The sequence below is a fragment of the Porites lutea genome, chromosome 8, assembly GCF_958299795.1.
Source record: "Porites lutea chromosome 8, jaPorLute2.1, whole genome shotgun sequence".
Classification (NCBI taxonomy): Eukaryota; Metazoa; Cnidaria; class Anthozoa; order Scleractinia; family Poritidae; genus Porites; species Porites lutea.
In genome coordinates this window covers 23917404-23936990 of record NC_133208.1, presented here as the reverse complement: position 1 = coordinate 23936990, position 19587 = coordinate 23917404, and the positions used below count along the sequence as shown (strand labels likewise).

Below are 19587 nucleotides of genomic sequence, written 5' to 3'. Positions count from 1 at the left end.
GATGTGGGTGTGGGGGGAGCTGTCGGTAACTGTGGTAGCGAGGTTGAAGGCAAGGAGGTTGCCTTAATGCCGATGTGTCAGGGAAGGTTAAGCGTCCATGAATACTTTGTAGCACTCAACCTTCTTAATTCCATAGGTTTTACTCCGCAACTGTGAATCAAAGAACTTTCTAACCTGGCACAAAGCACCATCGATGGACGTAACTAGGTAGAGATCTCTCCCACCCAATTTGTTTTGGTCACAAAACGGAGATACACCAGGTCACCAATGGCGATTAAGAGGCTTCTGGCCGCTTGGGCTAGGGGGGCTTTGGACATAGTCGCTTAGTAGAATCTGGATGTTTGAAAACTGACCGCGCTACGTCCACATTTTACAAGCTGCCGATCCACTAGTTCCAATTCTTGCGTTCAGGGTGGCGGGTGAGACAGAGAGCGCAACAGGGGAGACTGGTCCACCCTGGGGATCCAGTCAAAAGAGCTCAAGTTCAAGTTCTTGGAGAGCTCTTTCCTCAACAGGGTTCTTGTTTCGATTCTTAACTCTGCCGATTTCGAGAATAATTCTGTGATCGTGAAAGAGTGATGGGTCGTTTTCGAGGGCCCGAAACAAGGGGTAGGGTCAGCAAGGATATTAGAGCAAGGGGACCGTCCAATGGTTGCATTTCAAAACACAGGGCGTCCCGTGGCGTGTCGTGGCGCTCGTTAGGTAGGAGGTTTGATACCTTAGAGGAAGTGAGGCATTCACGCATAGACAATATAAACTGTTTGAGTCGTTAAATGACGTTAGCGGCGAAGGAGATACCCACAGTTTCAGGTGGTAGATTGGTCGACTGCTGTGCTACAGTAGTGGGAATTCGAACTGTGCCGAGTGAAGTGCAGGGATAATTGCTATTAGTGACGCAATCAATGGCGTTATCCAGATAGAAGGCAAAAAGATATAGCTGGGTGACCATCTTCAGTTGGTGGCTGGAAAGGTGGCTGAGGTGGACTTGTAAAACAGACAAGAGACCTTCGAGGATTTGGCGAAGGACGATAACACACTCTCCGGTAGGGACTAGTGGTTCATTACGTTTAAAAACAAGTAAGCCATCGGAACAATTTACATCTTTAATGTTTCTTAACTTCTTGGATGGGCGTGTGCCTCATGGACATGGGTCAATGCAGGTATGGACACTCCTCCTAAAGAGCAACCTAGACAGCTCTGCTAATGTAAGGAAGTTTAGCAGTTCCTGGCAGTATGCTTTTGACAGATGCGTGGATAACCAAGAAATCCTCAGTGCGTTGAACGAAGCTGCACACTTGGCAAGTTGGGTTGTCGCACTCGGTAGCTTTGCGACTGGGACGTCAGAAGGTAAGATTGCGGCTCCAGCAACATCAAGAAGAGAGGCTTGGTATCTACTGGCGGTGGAGAAGAAAGTAGCAATACGAGTGCCTAAGGAAAACTTACCGCTACAGAGCTTTTTAAAGGACTGTGCTCGAGGTTTACTGTCATTGAGGATGCAAGCTGGTGTTTTCGACTGAATGATTTCAGGGCTGAAGTGTTTAGTTCCGGCCGCAATAAAGGCTTCTATTTCGCAAGGGAGCCAGGTGACTCTCAGACCGCGGAGTTTGGCACTGCTAAAAGTCCTGCCAACTGTAGCTTATTAGTACGGGATACATACAGGGTAGCACCAATTCTTGGAGTTTTGACAGTACCGTCCGTGATGATCCACAATTGATCATCGGGGCGGGGGAGGGCGATGCACTGCTGTGCGGAGAGGGCTGACTGAGCACGGTGAAAGGACGTGAGTTTTATCAGACTAGTTGATCCTCTCGTAATACAGGCGACCTACGACGACAGTGTCCAGTAGTGCTAGTAGAACTTTGTACGCACCAATAAAGGACTTTAGACGGCCGACCGTTTCTGGCTTGCTGAAAGACGCTAGGGTTGCAATTCGATGCTGGGAGGCCTGGAGGGTACCAGAGTTCCATATCCATCCCAAGATGCACTTGGAGAGGGCCTGAAACACTCTTTTCCAGTTGTGTAGTATTTCTTCTGGTGATTCGACGCCGCAGTATGGATCGTCGACGATCTTGGCAACAACTCCTTCGTGAATAAGGCCTCCAAGACACATGGGTTCTTCCAAGGCAGTTTCTGAGCCTGGCATGCATGCCCATCGGTGAACAGGAATACATAATCAGTAGTGATGATGTGTCTCCACTGAGCGATTTGGCGAGGGTGGAGGCTTGCTGTACCTTCCAACTTCAGCAAAGGCGGTGACCAGGCTATAACCATCGTTACTTTTTCGACGAGGAATGACGGATTTGGCTACTCCACAGTGAAGTTCACGTCCTCCAGTCTTTTTAAGACCCCGAGTTTCTCCAACTCATCAAATTTGTTTCACTAGTTTGTTCCAAGCAAATTTGGGACGACGGCCCTTTCGATGTGGTGGTTTAACAGGACTTATGTTCACCTTAGCCTCAAAAGGGCCAACGGCATCAGTATAGCCTTGTGAAGGAGGAGCCATCCGCGAGGGTAATCAGGCGTTTAGCAGGACGAAAAACTAGCAATATCATTGACTTTGATAAAGGGGCTATCGGAAAGGAACTTTACATCCAAGTTTTTCACGCCTAGATCTTCAAAGTGGAACACGTGTTGCCCGCGAGTGAAGGAGATCTTGGTTTCACAGACGACCTTTAGTGTGGATGATCCATTGGCTTGACGGGCGGACTAGGCATTCTAACAAATCTCAACTTTTAGCTTCTAAACAGTGGATAAACGGATCATGTTACCAGTGGCCCCAATGTCGATGGTAACACGGACAGGGTTGTGACGATAAAATGTATGGGCACTGGCGTAGCGGGGTTCTCAATGCACTGCCGTTCAAAAGTGGATTGACAGTGTGTTCCGAGTCTTGATTGATAGTCGAGAATCGAGGAGTCATAGATTCACCCTTCAATCGAGCAAGATGGATTCCAAACTATGCAGCGTCACGCAAGTGGCTGAAGGCTTCAGAGGGAAACAAAAACAACTTATGAATTGCTAGGTCCGAGAACTTCGATCAAGTGATGAAAAGGTCTAAGATCCAATACACACTTTTCACATAGACCACAATGCACTTTCTTCCCCCCCCTTTTTTTTCATAACCATTGTTTTTTTTATTTCTTTTGGGACGGCTGTTATTCCCACGAGAGATTGGAAACAATGGTAATGAGCAAAATTTTTTAGGGGTGGGGGGGAAAGGTGTATTCTGGTCTATGCGAAAACGGTTGTAGCTGAATTTCACACTTTTATACAAAATGTCAAGCCCCATATTTGCTGGCATTCTAATAGGCCATTTGCACAATGGCGTCATTTTATTACTACGGCCAGAATCCTTGTCGTTTTTCCTTTCATATTCAAATTTGGTAATTCCAGCGAGGTTTGAATAACAAAAGCCTTAATTTGCACAAGAAAGCAAAGTCCTGAAAGATTCTGGTCGTAGTAGTGAAATGACGTCATCAGGCAAATGGCCTATTACACAGCTAACAAAAGGATCTATTCTCTGTTTTCCAATTCCTCGTGGTACTCTGTTTTTCCACCCAAATACTACATGGGCCCTATCCCAGGGGAATTTGAAAACATAAAAATAAAGATATGCAAAATTGGGGGGGCAGGGAGGGGGGGCAACAGAATGGACCGTTCGCACTTGTCCCATAATATACCTTGTTTTCCCGAAAAAATTTTGCATCAGCATTGTCTTCAATTTCTCTTGAAACGTCATTAGAAAATGCAAAATTTGGCGGGGGGAGGTATATTACGAGAGATGTGCAAATGGTGAATGGGGCCGAACGAAATAGTCAATTACTTTTTTTTTTCTTGTTTACTACATTACAATTGAAATCTTTCATCATCTCCTGCATTAAATGACCTGAAAAGAACCCATTTACTTCAATGCAAATCTGTTCTTACGGATCCCAAGCGTTTATAAGTACAAATCGGCATAATGATATTTCCCCCGACTTCCATCGGATAACAGTTTATTTAGGAATTGCTGCCTTAGAGAAACCGTACGTCTCTTTACGTAAAAAAATCATGCATCCTCTATCCATGGAACCCCTAATTACATACCCACTATATGGCCCCATCCCGACACCATCCCCACCCCCTCCCCACAAACAATCACCGTCCATCAATCCACGTTACGTTTGGTATGAAAGAATCCTTGTATGACAATCACAGTAATGGTAAAGAGTATTCAACAAACTGACGAGACAAGTATATATCATTCTACCTTAACAGTACCTTTTCTTTCCACTTAATCGTCCATTTCAGTGTATTCTCCGACAGAAGACAAAAGTAGAAAGCTACATTTTTCTTTTGTTCAGCCTTTTTCTTTTTACAATCAAAGAATTCCAAGTTCTTTTCTCCAAGGCTGTTTTCGAAAAATGTTTTCTTTTGGGATTTTACCCAGAGACTAAAGGTCGACCTGGGACTTAAATATTGTAATCGGTTTTCATGCACCGTAAGTGAAGGAAGAACTCGCATATGGGTGACCCCAATTAATTAGCACGCACGGCACGTTGGCAGTATAAACATGTATCAGTCCGACATAAATATTTTTGGACAAGAAATAGAAAACACCGAATGACTTAAAAATTATTTCTAAATAAATTTATAATAATAAATTAGTAGTTCAACGCAGTGTTTAAGTCAAAGTTAAATAGAGAAGGTTAAAAAACGACAAAGAAATTAAATAAGGCGATTATAGGAGAGCAATAAACCATTTTACTTTTAGTTTAAGAAACTATCGACCCGGATGGTTTTCGTTAATTAGATTTAAAAATAGAGCTTTAGTAAAATGTTGCATTTTCGAAATATCAGGATCTTCAATTAACTTTTATTCTCGGGGACTTAGCTCTCACTGAGGACTGAAAAATTACTCCTTCAGCTACATCTCTGGGACAGCAAACTGCTGGAGACTGACGTGGCCGGTCGCACGAGGGGAGTTTCGGTTTCCATTCCCCTGTTTGTTTTTATAACATCCAACAATGTTGGCCCAACAAAACTGGAAGTTGTAGGCTCAAAAGTTTGACCGAATTGCGACTTTGCGCAACAACTCCCAAAGACATGAGAGGGTGTACAAACGGACGCAACATGTAACGTCCAACAATGTTGCGTCGGTTTGCACGAGGCTTAATATGAATAAAAAAGAAGAGAAAAAAAATAATAATAATAATACTTTAACGAAAAGAATTATAATGTAGAAGCTTTTGCTTAAGTTTCCTTTAAGTTTGCCGTTATTTTCACTAAACGAACTATACGTAACAACAAAGTGGACGAAAATAAAGTTAACATAGTTATTTTCTGAACATTTATTTAACTCTTTTAAAACATGGGTGTCCGATTTGACTCCGGTTCATGTTTATTTTTTCGGATGTACTGGAGCGATTATCTTTGTTTATACAGGAACACGTGTCGTGTAAGGGGATAGTCAAACCGATAATAAGATTGTTTTCAACCAATGACTTTCGCGAATTTATTCTTTGATATGTAACTACAGCTATATGAAGTCTCGGTGGTAAGAGTTGTGTCTTCATAGTATACTCAGGTTTTCAAGCGATAGCGTATCACTGTGACATTTCCCAGAGACCTTCATAGCCTCGCTAACAGCAGGATTAACGGTGTTATTTTGCAGACTCGTTCGCATTTCTGTAAGAATAATGTTGCAAAACTTGTTGTCCTGAAGTTCTACGATACTCACGGGAGAACTTGAAGAAAGTGGACAAAACCACAATAGAAGATTATTTCAAACTCAAGAGGAGATTTTGGCTGCAGGAGCAAGCACAAGGTAAAGTTAACGATCGAAACCGAAAATGTTCATATGTTATGCCCGAACAAGATTTGAGAAAATTGAAAATACCGCCAAGAGCGTTCATTTTGCTGTTTTTGCTATACAACTTGAGAACGGGTAAACGATTGTCAGTAGTGGGAGTCGAGGGCGCAAATAATCGAAGTACCTAGCAAGCCACTATTCAGTTTTGTGCTCCACTAAGAACAGCTTAAAGTTGTTTCTAAAGTTAATCGACTATGTGAATAATACTTTTTAAAGATTATAGGCAAGCGATAATGTAATAAGCATAGGCACAGCGAGAGAGGGCCAGAGATAACTTGTAAAGGTCATAATTATAATATTGCAGAGTGGAACCTTGATATAACGAAGGGCCATGGAACTGACAAAGTTTGTTCGCTATATACGAGGTTCTTTTTCATTTATCTTACTATCAGACTGGTGTAAAGAAAATCGTTCGCTATACCGTGGACGTCATTATATAGAGTTTCGTTTTAGTCGAGGTCCCACTGTGGTGCATATCTAGATACACCACTGAGTGAATAAGAGTGAATGGACGACATTTATGTCAAACAGGTAAAACTTAACTTAAAGTACTTTAATTACTACATCAGGAATTTGTTTGGTCTTAATTGATAAAACTGTAGTATAAAGAGCTCTCTCTTAAAATGAAATTATATACAGAGTTTCCGGCATTTTAGCTCTATTATGAAAGACAATCCTTTCTCCATGGCCACGAAGTACTTGACACGTATGTAATCACGGTACAATACAGCTATAAATAATCGTTCGTTCCTTTGAACCTAAAATTGAAACAGTTAATACTTCAAATTGAAGGTTTGATTCCACTCGAAAATACTCTTCTGAAACCGTTTTTCTTACGGTAGGTAAAATCCCTTTTTTAAAAACCGGTATGGCCAGGTGGACGAATACGTTCTATCGTTACATCGTGAATAAAAGTATAAATATTATCGATCGATCGGATTTTACCTGTACAGGTATGAAAGGCTGTACCCTCTTCTAGAAATCGAAACCTTCCACTATTAGGGGATTTTACTGTACAATAGCTGAAGTGAATCCTTCCGATGACCCGGTTAGGCAACCTTTAAACAACTCTTAAATGGCAATTAGCCCAATAGTCCCTCCATCAGTTGCGATTTTTTTCCCATAATTTTTTGTGTTCGTGTCTTTAAGGATAAAAAATCCGCTTATTACTTAAGATAATCTATTAGTGGTATCTAATATCCATTCGATTTGAGGCTGGCATTAAGCAGAAATTTTTCTATGGTAAAATACTTGCAACAACATGTATCGAACTCTGAGGTTTGCAAGTATCTTTCACGTGGTTGTGCGCGCGTTTTGAAATGTTTAAATAAAAGGAAGCTCGTCCGAAAAAAAAACCATCACGAGGAAAAATAGATCAAAATGGTGTAGAAGATTTTTAACCAAAATTCCTTATTTCCTTATGCAACTAAGGCTGGCATCATTAGAATTTTCCCGAGGATCAAAAAAGTTAAGTGTTCTAATTAACTTTTAACTATCGTTGAAAGCACTAATTTTATTCTAATCAAGAAACTAAGCTTTATCACACATTTTACCAAATATATTCTATTCCGTCTCAACCAACATTATAATGCTTACAGTGAATGTCAAAACAAGCCTCACGTGGCAATCTAGCTTTTCACCATAATCTTTCCTTCCTTACGTTAATTCACGATGTTTTTGTTGACAAAATCCCTCGAAGTGGGCCCAATTGCAAAGCTTATTGCGCTTCAGTTTCCTGTAAGCTTTTCAAATTTGACAAAAAAATTTCATTTGACTATATATCAGTTTCCAATTTTTGGCGGTCTGATATTTGGCACTGTTATACGGTTAATATTCTGAGACCAACAGGTTTTAGCTTGCTTTTAGCATAAGTATATACTTGTAAGGTTACAGGACGAAGCACATTCCTGAGCACTGGGCGAAAATTAGAAATGGCGGCCCGGAAATGTCATTTTGAAGATAGCATTTTCATCATAGCCGTGTGGCTATTTAGGAACTGGATAGTTCCGATAAGTATTGGAATTCTCTTTACATCTAGCCGGCCAGTCCTGACAAATGATTAGCGACTAACGTCGGTAATGTCACGTGACTGGGAGACATCTCTGTGGAACAAGAACGTGAATTGATTGAAAGGCTCGTAAGCGTGGCACAGGTGACATCCGTCTAAAAGTGTTTTCATCTTTCAGCATTCTTTTACCACTTGTCTTAATTAGATTTATTCTTTTAAATTTGTTATACCTTTAAAGCGGAAATCGCGTAAGCAATACGTTTCCGTAGTCCGCACTTTATACCCGAAACTGACAGTCAGCTAATTAAAAGAACATTCAGATCAGATGGGAGTTTTAGAGAATCTGCCCTTCTACCACCAACCTTGTCGATTAGCTTCGATTATCTGACAGACAAATGGAAATCTAACGACCTTAACACATTCAAAAAGGTTTAATCAGGTTCAAGAAATTTACCTAAGTTTAATGAAGAATAATTAAATACAAACAAAAATATAGAATTAATTTCATCTACAGTGGATTAGGATCAAGAATCACGAAAAGACTTAACTTCAAGAACACGCAAGCCACAATGTAGAAACGTAAAAATCCGTCGTTATCATCAATTTCTTTTTCTGTCCTATTTTCTATCCATTGCTTCAAAATATCTTGTAATTATTAAAAGAAAACAAACTTTTTGCCCATGAATCGATATTTCTCAACTTGACTTTTCATGGTCGTTGTACGTTCTAAGCTGTTTTTCTTTGACATTAATTAGGATTATCTCTTTTATTTAACTTCTGAACAGGTGAATAAGTCTCTAGCTCCATGAAAAACGACTGTGTCAACAGCAGAGTCTCTATTTTGTCCGTGCGCTGTTTTTTTTTTCTTTTTTTTTTTTCATTGGGTACACCATGCTTCAATTTATATACAAATGGTCGCGTCGAGCTAAAGCACGCATCATTTTAAAAATATATATATATCAGGCTTACAGAGGTCATTTCCATTCACGAACGGAAGTTCTGTCATACGTGGACAAGACTGTTAGAAAAGCTTAAGCTTACTGTTTCATCTGTGTACACGCTGACGATAAAAGCACTAATTGAAAGCACAATGAAGAGTAATATTTGTATTATTGGTCATTAAAATACGACTTTGTAAAGTGAACTATGTGTGTGTGTCAGGTGAGTACCTTCTTGTTCACACAATACGAGACAGGTTGAAAATAAAACCGGTCGAATTCACTAAATTCAAACTTTTTAGAGCGATCCTTACAAAACATTGTTCCGAAAGAACAATTGTCAACAAATCGCGCTTCTCTATGGCTTTCCAAAACAGATATCATGTCCGGGAAAACAGATTGTTGCCTCTAGTTCCGTATGAGCAAAACAAAGAAAACTAACTTATATTAACCCTACCCTGATGAGGAGTAAGGTAGTCACATGACCGGCTGAAACCAGCCAGGGTTCTTTCTCGAAGCAAGCTAGAGAGAGGACTTTGGGAACGAGGTTGCGACCGCCACCCTTAAATGGTGACGTCATAACCAAAGTTATTGTCAAGTCCATGGGCTACCAGATTTTCTAACAAATGTTTCTTTCCCTCCAGTTTTTCTAATTTTATAGCAACCAGCTTCTGAAGAGAACGCTGACGAAAATTTACTTTATGCAACAATTTGTATGAAATCTACAAACGTTTTTAAAGCATTTAGCCCGTACTTTTCAAATCGAGACACCTTTACGATACAATGTCTTTATATTAAGATTAGCCTTTGCTTTAGTAGTTCTAATCGTAAAGGGTATTGACAATGTCTCATTTTGCTTTGCCAATTCCTTTGAAACACTCAAAAGTACTTGTCATGTGGCCTGGTTGACAACGAATCGAATAACAGAACAAACCAGGGTTCTATCTAGGATTTATCATTTGGGGGAGAAGTCCTTAGTGGCCGAAGGCGACAAGCCTCTTAGAGGGGTCCTAATCTGGTGTTCCTGTGACACAAAGGCGGAAATTTTCGCGACTGCAAATTAGCCGCCCTTTTTAATTTTATCAGGGGCACCTCGGCCCGGAAACTGGACTCCTTTCGACCCGATTTCGTTTCCGTAATTTTTCCGTAAGTGACAAACGCGCGGATCCGTAATCAATGATTACCTCTAGTTCAAGTACTATTGCTTCACTGACGACAAAATGGTTCAGATTCCGCAGCTTATCATATGTAGGAAGCTTAGCTTGCTATAAAACATAGCTTTTCCTTAGGGGTGAAGATAACCTTAATTTAAAATAGGCTGCCATGGCTGATGATCCTAATAAACACAAGAATGGAACTGTCTTTAAATGCAAATTGACAAGAAGTTTGCGCTTTTGTGAAATGCTAAACTAAACTTTGGAACAGACTTGCAGTAACCCGTACACCTAGGTCACAGATCTTCGGAATTCACAACTGGCTTTGCTGTTAAATTATTTAGGGTAACAAACTGAATAATGGGTGTTGATCTTCAAAGGAATCTGTTCAGTGACTTCCAAAAGCTAGCCGACCCGAACAGATGCAATTAATTATCAACCCTCTTTAGGTGCTAACAAATTGCAAATATTTTTAACCCGGTTGAGAGGGGGGAGGGGGGGGGTTGGGGATGGTGCCACTGTAGAGGGTACGGTTTTGTCCTATATCATAAACAGGGTAAGTCTGTCCTTAACGTGGGGTAATAATAAACGAGGTGTTAAATGAGAGTGTACGAACGTTTTGATTTGCTTCATGAAATTTTGTTTGTACTTCAAGTATACAAAAACAATGACTGCTATGCGGTAAAGTTTGCTCCATTTCAATTGCCAAAAAGACGATCATTTCGGCCTTTGTCTTAAGGCGATAAAACTGAGGGTGTTGTCCGCAGCGGGGTATGTAGCTTTAGGTTGCTTTTTGTCCCAAACACAGTCAAGATTTCAAACCCTCAGCGGCTCAATCACCTATACCCACATATTGGGTAGAGCACACCCCCCCCCCCCCCCCCCTTCCCCTGCCGCCGAATTTTTGGATCAATGCTTTACATTTTTAGCTGAGGGTGGTTTTAGGCACTCCCTATGTTAATCTCTGTTCTTTAGATTAGCTTTCGCTAATGATGATTTTCTTTTTTTTTTGGTTCTCTATCAGGCTCTACCACAAGCTTAACTAGAACAAATTAGTTGGCATGTTACTAAATGGTATTATTTTCTACTTATCCCAATAGATCTTGGTGCTATCCCATTACCTGAAACACACATCGGGAAGCTAAAATCTGCTACTTCACAACTGCCGCCGATCCGCCGAAGTTGGAACATGAAGTTACACGCTTTGTTCCTTATAACAATTATTGGCTCCGTTGAATTTGATTCAACCACTGGGTAAGCACTTGAGCTCTCGTGTTTTAAATTATTTATTTTCATATTGGTAGATTGAATACTGCCTTTTTTTAATCATTCTTTCGGGCAAAGGGTATGCCGCGCAGCGAATCTGAGATAAATATTAAGCAAAACACTAGAACTACAACGGTTTAAATTTGACAATCTATGAACAATCCATAAAATAATCTACCAGATTTTGCCGTTTTTAAGTGTTTGGTACAGCCTCGTTTTGCCACTATTTTAATTCTTTTTGATCGTGTTAAAGTCAAGTCTGACTTTAAAGGTCTTGCTAGAGAACAGCGCTTAATAGTGGATTAGTAGAAAAAGCATGAATGATTCGTTGTTCGTGTTTTTTTGTTTCTCGACTGAATTCAGTATAAAACTTACCTTACGCGTTTAATCAAGTGTTCAAGTAAGGACAGATCGTATTCAAGTGGCATATTAGGTTCAGCCACAGTCACCATCGTGATACGAAACCGTTTGTCATTCATCTTGTTCATATCGATAATTTAATATGCAGTTGCGTTGTAGTCTTTGATTCCCCCCAAAATAAAAATCATTTCAATAAAATTAAGTATTAGTTTAAACACTTGACTACAAAGTTCCGGGAACCAATTGTTTCTGAATGCAACATTAGTTGCTTTCCCTTCCCGAAAGCAGATTTAAAAATTATAACTCAATATTTTTAAGATATTCTTAATCAATGAATATAATTTACGCTTTATCTAAAAGTTGTCAAGTAAGATTCATAACTGCATCTGATGTTGCCTTATTTAACTCTGCTTTTTGTCTTTCATCTGTTTAGAGCGCAAAGTGAGGTAGACCACAGCATACTCCAACAAAAGGTATTAAAAAATGTTAGTTACTCTAGTAATTCTAATTCATATTAATCTCCCACACGCTTGAGATAAACTGGTCTAATGCAAGATATCCGGAAGCGCTGCGTCATTATTATTATTATTTTTTACTCTTAATATTTCCAGGAATACTTAAATGCATATCTTTACCGACACCTAAAATATAGATAGCCGCAGGAAAAATTAAACTTTCAACTCAAAGATTTTGTATTTGAAGGATTATTGGTTGCATCCTTATTAGTTACGAACAAGTCGAGAAACAGAAATAAGGAAACGGATAAGAATTTTTGATCCCACTCAAAATAATTTCAGTATTTACACTATTTTCAAACGGGGCAAAACTACCACCCTGGTAAACTCCGACATCCTCTCGTACTTGCACTTGCTTAGAACAAAGATACGTATTGTTCGCTCAGCATAATCCGGGACGAAGATATGCGCTTTAAAAAGATTGGGATCAGGCTTAGGATTAGATCGGTCATTTTACAAACACTTAACAGACATTTCTTTGCGCGTACAGGGCAGTTAATTTGTACCCCTGCTTAAACTTGATACCATATATGGGGCAGCCTCTGTTTCCCAGAGAGAATGATGGAGGCCTGCGAGGTTGTTCTAACTTTGTCTGTGCACGTAATTCTACACTTTGATCGTTAGCTTGGTACCATTTTGTTTGTTTGTTTTTTGGCATAATGCAAAATGAAATTTGTCAGTCATTACGCGTGATTACTTTATGGGTGTGTGAAAGTGTTCAGATGAAGAATATAAGTGCAGTTTGAAGCAATGCAGAGAGTAATAATTTCAAAGAAGGTTTTGTTAACTAGGCCCCCTACGCCCCCGTCACACTTCGGGGAGAAGGGGTTGTATCGTGCACCTCCAGATTTTGAGGGTTTAACATTAACAATCCTTTCAGTGAAACCCTTACTGCACAAACTGTTTATAACACACCTTACTGTCACGACATGTTATGTTCAAAAGACAACTTCTTTTAGTATTGAAAGGAATGTATAAGGCCGATTTCATTTTACATTAATCTTATTTAGGCATATCCACTGTTATGGAGTATTGTAAAGGCGGGAGGCCATCGTGGACTGGAAGAATGTCAAAGGCAGTTCAAAAATGAGATTTGGAACTGTACACTAGACGAGAACAAGCCAGTGTATAAAGAGCTCCCCATTTTTGTTAAAACAACGTTACCTTATGGTAAGGGTTATTAAAGTATTTCAAAATACTTTTCATTGCCTTTTTTTTCATAACTTTTCCCTTTTCTCCACGAATTTTGCTGCCTAAGAAAAGTTTTATGTGTCCCTTTCAAGTCGTCTTGATAGGACACGATATGATTGTTTTCACTGAGAAACAATTTATTACTGGATAATCATTTAAGCAATAAAAAACATTTTCCATGTTTGCATATAGCCTGGTATAAATTAAACACGATACGGATTGGGAGAATTCGAGACAGTTATGCAAACTCGACGAAGTCGGTACCATTATGGCGCGCACACAGCGAAAGATCGTGATGTCACAACTGTGTTTACATACTCCGATGAAAGCACGTCTGTCGGCCAATAAGAACGCGCGTACCATCTTAGCTATTTCACAAAAGGATATACACTGATTGCTTCGTTATGACAACGCGGAACCCCGGCAATATAAATTGCATGCACAAGCCTGTAGTACCTTGTTGCCTAATTCCCCGTCATATCTGCATCATATTGTTTGTTAATCATCGCAATAGTCCAGTTTCGCGAATTAAAAAATTACCACTGAATATAAACATTAACGACACATTCATACAGGGTTAGCCTCGACGTAAAGTAAAATATTCAGGAATTCTGGCAAGTAAGTGTCTGAAATTTGAATATACACAATACTGATAGACAGAGTAATAAACACGTCTTTTTCTCGTTGGAATTTGTGAATATATTACTTCAGATTGAGGCTAAAGCTGTAAAAAAATGCGTCTTCACTTCTTTATTTCAGCGGTCATAGCGAACTCGAAAATGGGCTATTTTGCTAGTTAGTTCGTGTACTTCTCCGTAGTCGGGCTGAAAACAATATTTTCATTGGAGCCAAAAACTCTGCTCCAATGACAAACTCTTTCTCAGTAAATTATTCGAAAAATATGTGTTACCATTAATCTGCCAACAGGTATTAGTTGCTATCTCCTGGACATTATCTCCAAATATATTTGGCAGTTTCTAACCTTTGTTATTGTTCTCTAACAGCTAATAAAGAGACAGCTTTTATTCACGCCATTAGCACCGCGGCCATCATATACGAAATCGTAATTCAGTGTAGACTAAACAAAATACCTGGATGTGGCTGCGCGGACGTTAAAAAGCAGCGGGAAGGCAATGGCGACTGGCAGTGGGGCGGATGCAGTGATAACATAAGGTTCGGTGAAAAGGAGACCAGGCATTTTATCAACAGACTTGAAACTGGAATTGACGCCAGAACAGCTTTTAACTTGCACAACAATGAAGTTGGAAGAAAGGTACATTTGTCATCTAGTAATTGTTTAACTATTTTAACCAGTCATAACATTTGTTCCTCGGTAGTACCAGGACATGGGAAAAATTTTGTTTCTAGGAGATATTCGTCAAGTAGTGGTTTTTATCCATTAAGCGGTATTTTTGCAACTCTTCTTTTCGCTTTTTTTAGGTAATAGTTTAGCTATTTCGTCTTTACATAGCGGGTTAAATCTTCCTTCATTTTCTCCAATCTGACAAATTAAAAAGGCTGAGCGACCAACCCGCCGTCTGTCCCTTTTTTGTAGATTATCAGCAGAAGTGACGCCAACTGTACTATTATCAGAAAAATCTTCCAAATTTGTAAACCTTTCAACTGTTTTCCGGGGGATGGATTCAATCCGTCGTTCAGTACTTTTCAAAAGCACAGAATCCGGGAAATTCTTCCTTGTGGTATCCGGAATCCATGAAATTTTTACTTGTGGAATTTGGAATCCTGGGCTTTGGGATCCGGAATACAGCTCCAGGAATTCGGAATCCCACCAAGGATTGGAATCTGAAATCAATTACCTGGAATCCGGAATCCACAACATGGAATCCAGAAACCAAAACTGTCTTCGATTCCTTTGCATGGGGCGATTCTTTTAGCCTCCCTCGCAGGCATTATTAGGGGAGCTCGTTTTTTATTCCTCCCCACAAACGCCTGCTCAACCGAAAACAACATTCCTTTCCCACTGTTTTATTTGTGTGGTAAGTGACCAATCAACAGTTGTGCAATGAAGTGTTGACAGGCTAAACTCGACTAAGACGTGACCCTAGAGTTACCGTTTTCGTTCTTATCTTTCCTTCGCTAAGGTTATGCAATGCATGGAGTATTCTAAAATTTGACTAAATCTTATTTTTGCCGCGATGAATCTAACATTTATTAGAGGTCAGAAAGCTTTCCCAGCGTTTCATGCAGATCAGAATACCTTACGGTCAAGGTTAACTTTCCAGAATTTGGAAAGTACAATGTCAAAGGGAAAGGAATGCTGTCTTCGGTTGAGCGGGCGTTTGTGGGGAGAAATGAAAAACGAGCAACCCTAAAAACGCCTGCGTGGGAGGCTACGATTCTTTGTGAGGGACATATAAAGACACAAACAACGTAACTTCGGCTTCTCGAAGGTATACTTTTCTTGAACTGAAAATGAAAATGCTCACTTTCTCACCTCATCCTGTGTAAATCTTCCTCACCACAGTCCTCCATGGTTGTTTTTATTTACCCAAAACTGTTGGTTCTTAGGATAGAGCAACATTAATTAAATGGGTGGGTGGGTAGGAACGACTTGTTGTGGTTTGATTACAGGGTAGTATCGCGTATAGATGGAAGACTCTCGAGAGTTTTGTGGGAAGTGGAATATGCCTATATCAGAACAGCTAAGTGCTCTCCCATGATGGAAATTATCAGTGTTAAAACCAGTGTGATCTTTTTGTCGTTGTTTTTTTTTCACGAGGTTTTTTTTTGCTTTCAATAACAGGTTGTTCGTTTAAGTCTTAAAAGGGAATGCAAATGTCACGGCGTCACTGGAAGCTGCAATTTGAAAACTTGCTGGAGGCAACTGACGCCCCTTGACGTCATCGCATCAAAACTGAAGCTGAAATACCGCAATGCGGTACGCGTTGTATTTGTTGACAATAAGCTTCAAGAGAAGGTCAGGAGCAAACTAACATCGAGAATGGACAAAAAGCTTGTATATCTCGAAGAATCCCCAGACTACTGTAAACCAAACAAAATCACTGGTTCTCCAGGAATGCTGGGAAGAACATGCAGCAGCGAAGACGTAACAACGAACAGATGCAAAACACTATGTCAGTCGTGTGAGCTGAAACCCGTAACCGTGCAACGTTCCAAGACATTCGACTGCAGATGTCATTTCTTGTGGTGCTGTAGCATCAAATGCGAGTTATGCACCAGAAAGTATGCGGAAACGACCTGCACCTCAAGGGGAAAAAAAACCAAAAGAGTTTCGAAAGACCTTTAACTAAGGCAGAAAGTGGGTTGTAAAACAGCAATTATCCAGCCACTGGTCAAACTATATTCTCGAACTGGTTGAAATGATGAAAAAAGTAATAGCGTCCCCAAAGAAGTTTCATAATGCAATTCGAGACCACACAAGCCTATTCTCACGTTCAGTCTCAAAATCTCCGTGATAACGCATTCCGTGATAACGAAGGATTTCTTCAGTCCTAAAACACACTTCCAGAGGGAGTTCAAATTCTCCTTATAGCTTCTCGCCATGGAAACGGGATGAGCTTCGGCCTGGCTTGAAAAACGATTATATCTCTACCATTTATTAACATGTAAATTTGGTCGAATTTAGCAGTTAAATGACTTTGTTTATCTACTACCATGCCACCTGATGAGGACCCTTTAATGCTCGACAAAAAAAGAAGAGGGGGAACTTTATCGCTCCACTCATTCCCATTGCTATTCAATTATCACCAACATGCATTCGGAAAAGTTTTGTGGCAGCCAGAGTCATTATAATTTATAGGGGAGTACCGTAATTAAACAGGGGCACCCAACGAGAATATAGCTCAAAACCACTTAAACATAGCATTGTTAAACATATTTTAGTATTTAAACGGTAGATATAGGCATATTTTTATCCCCTAAAAATTTTTCATCTGTTCGGATTTCCTAGCTGAAAGTCTAGTGATTCGAAAATTATAGGGATCAAAACTTACCTTTTCGAAAATTTTAGCCAGAAAAAAGGCTTCCGAAAATTGTAGGTGACCTTTTTAGGATAAAAATCCGTTAAAAATGGGCAGTTATACCATTTTTTAGATGTTCGAAAATCCTAGGAGAGGCAGACAAGCTAGAGATTTTGGCCAAAAATGTTCCGAAAATTCTAGATCTGAAATCGTCTTCCGAACAGATATTTTCCGAAAATTGTCTTTGGGTGCCCCTGATTAAATGATCTAATAGACACCTCTTCTCAAATAAAGGTCTTACGCTTTCAAGTTTCTAGTAGATGCCCCTCTCTAATAATCCCCGCCCCCCTCTGTGTTAATGGCAAGTACCCCAAAATACTAGGAAATAGCAAACAAGTAAAATCCTTCCATTTGTTCAGTTTCTTGCTTGATAAACAAACGTTTGCGTATTGCATCCTGTTCGTGTCAAGTTTAAAGTAAAGTTACCAAGCAACAAATTTAATTTGCGAAATCCTAATATTTCCTAAAACTGAAACACAAGATCAGCTTTTTTTTAAGGTTTCGCTAGAAGTAAGAACAAAAACCTTCAATTAAGGGGCAAGACGGGTACTGTCCTATTAATGCTGAGATGAAGGCAATTGATAGTCTATTGGATTTAGAGAATTTTGTTATAGTTATGATTAAATTTGAATTAATATCATCAGGGGATATCATATTGAATTATGAGGTTAAGCGGACAAAAAAAACAGAAATTTCTATGCATAGTTCCTATACTACTTTTAAGTTCTGTTTACTCCTTTTTTCAATAAAACTGAAATGTCCTGGGGTCGGTTACAAAACAGAAAATCGAAAGTGGCATAATTCATGAATAAACATTATTTTCATAGAAATTCCTTGATGGATTAACAAGTGCAGTCATTTAATGTGAGAAAACAAAGAAATGAATCTTTTTATTGGCCGAATCTAGACAGCCAATGTGTCTTTGTCCTCTTTCTATGATAGTAATTATAATGACAATTAGCAATTATTTAATGAGGTTCGGTAGGATGTGAAGATTGCTGATCGAGGAGGCTGTCATCCACCGACATGATCGAGGCTTAGGGCCGAGGTGGATAGCATCCTCCGAGATCTGCTTAATTCTTTACATCATGCGAAAGCGGAGATCAATAATTGTTATATTATTCATTCAAAGTTATATTTTTAAGTTTCTAACAAGCTTACCTCCTCGTAGACTGTCGTCTAAACTTTGGCCTATTTCATGGAACAGTTTCAGGATATAAACACACTAGGTTTATTCTTGCAGATACCCAAAGAAGTAGATAATATCCATCGAACAATATATATTTGCGTATTCTTGCTTTTCTTCCGTTCAGTCACAGTCAGAAATTTAGCTATTTCATCTTCGATAGCTGCAGGAAGCGCCGTTATTTCAGTTTACTCGTGAATAGACAGCTGGGCCACCGCGCCTGGAACGTTTCCAAATCACTATAGAGCGTTTTCAGTCACGTGGCCAGCATCTATGCCAATTTATTGGAACAAAAGAAAGCATTTACATGTGGAAAGAGTTTAGGAATTTCTGGGAAGGGATGGGCCTCTGGGACCCTAGAACCCTTAACCTATACCAGAGCTAGTTCAGCTGAATTTTGCTACCCCATACTAGAGTAAACTCCCCATATCCCCTCTATCCTAGGGTAGCTGTTTCCCTAGTCTAGATAAAATCTTCAACCAACTGATCGGTACCCTGCTAGCAGAGTCGCTTCGATCTGCGCCTTCCTCTTTCCCGACTTATCTAGGAAAGATCGAAGCGACTCTGCTAGCAGGGTAACTGATCGGTTTCCTGAAAAATGATCCCCTCTTCTAGACACAAATTCTCTGATTTATATACCCTATCCTAGAGTAAACTGCTTGAAAACCATGCCCTTCACAGCGGCACATACCTATATAGCCCATATATGGCAGTACCCCCCCCCCCCCCCCACCTCGGGACTATAATTTTGTCTATGGCCTAAAACTCACAGTTTTGAGAGGTGCGAGAGCAAAACCCCTAGCAACCGCCCCCAGTGAAACGCCCGGGGTGTCTATTTTTAAATTAAAAATACTCTGGGACTTCCTATTATCTCTAGTCTAGCACAAGAACAATTCCCATGCAGCACGCGAGAATTTACCGCGCTTGGTTGCCGTTTGAAATCTATTCGCTATTGTTTTCTCCGATTCTGCAATAATCACCATATTTCGGAAAGATTTCGGAGGGCAACCAAGCGCGGTAAATTCTAGCGTGCTGCATGGAAATTTGATGTTGCGCTAAACTCGTGACAATAGCAAGTCCCAGAGCAAAAACTTAGCCAGATATATGACATCTCTTC

General features: G+C 39.9%; 1 protein-coding gene across 1 annotated transcript; it reads left to right on the top strand.

The window, feature by feature from the left end:
• Window positions 1-5572: 5572 nt before the first annotated feature.
• LOC140947048 (protein Wnt-8b-like) lies at window positions 5573-18394 on the top strand. Its single transcript, XM_073396132.1, has 6 exons — window positions 5573-5806; window positions 11052-11205; window positions 12011-12050; window positions 13103-13262; window positions 14288-14556; window positions 16048-18394. Exons 2-6 carry the CDS (start codon window positions 11141-11143, stop codon window positions 16549-16551), a joined length of 1038 nt encoding a protein of 345 aa, XP_073252233.1. The 5' UTR covers window positions 5573-5806; window positions 11052-11140; the 3' UTR covers window positions 16552-18394.
• Window positions 18395-19587: the final 1193 nt, after the last annotated feature.

Coding starts and splice junctions, on each gene's coding strand:
- LOC140947048 (XM_073396132.1), top strand. CDS start 11,141: ATGAAGTTACACGCTTTGTTCCTTATAACAATTATTGGCTCCGTTGAA. Junction 11,206..12,010: donor GAATTTGATTCAACCACTGG/GTAAGCACTTGA, acceptor TCATCTGTTTAG/AGCGCAAAGTGAGGTAGACC. Junction 14,557..16,047: donor ACAATGAAGTTGGAAGAAAG/GTACATTTGTCA, acceptor TTTCAATAACAG/GTTGTTCGTTTAAGTCTTAA.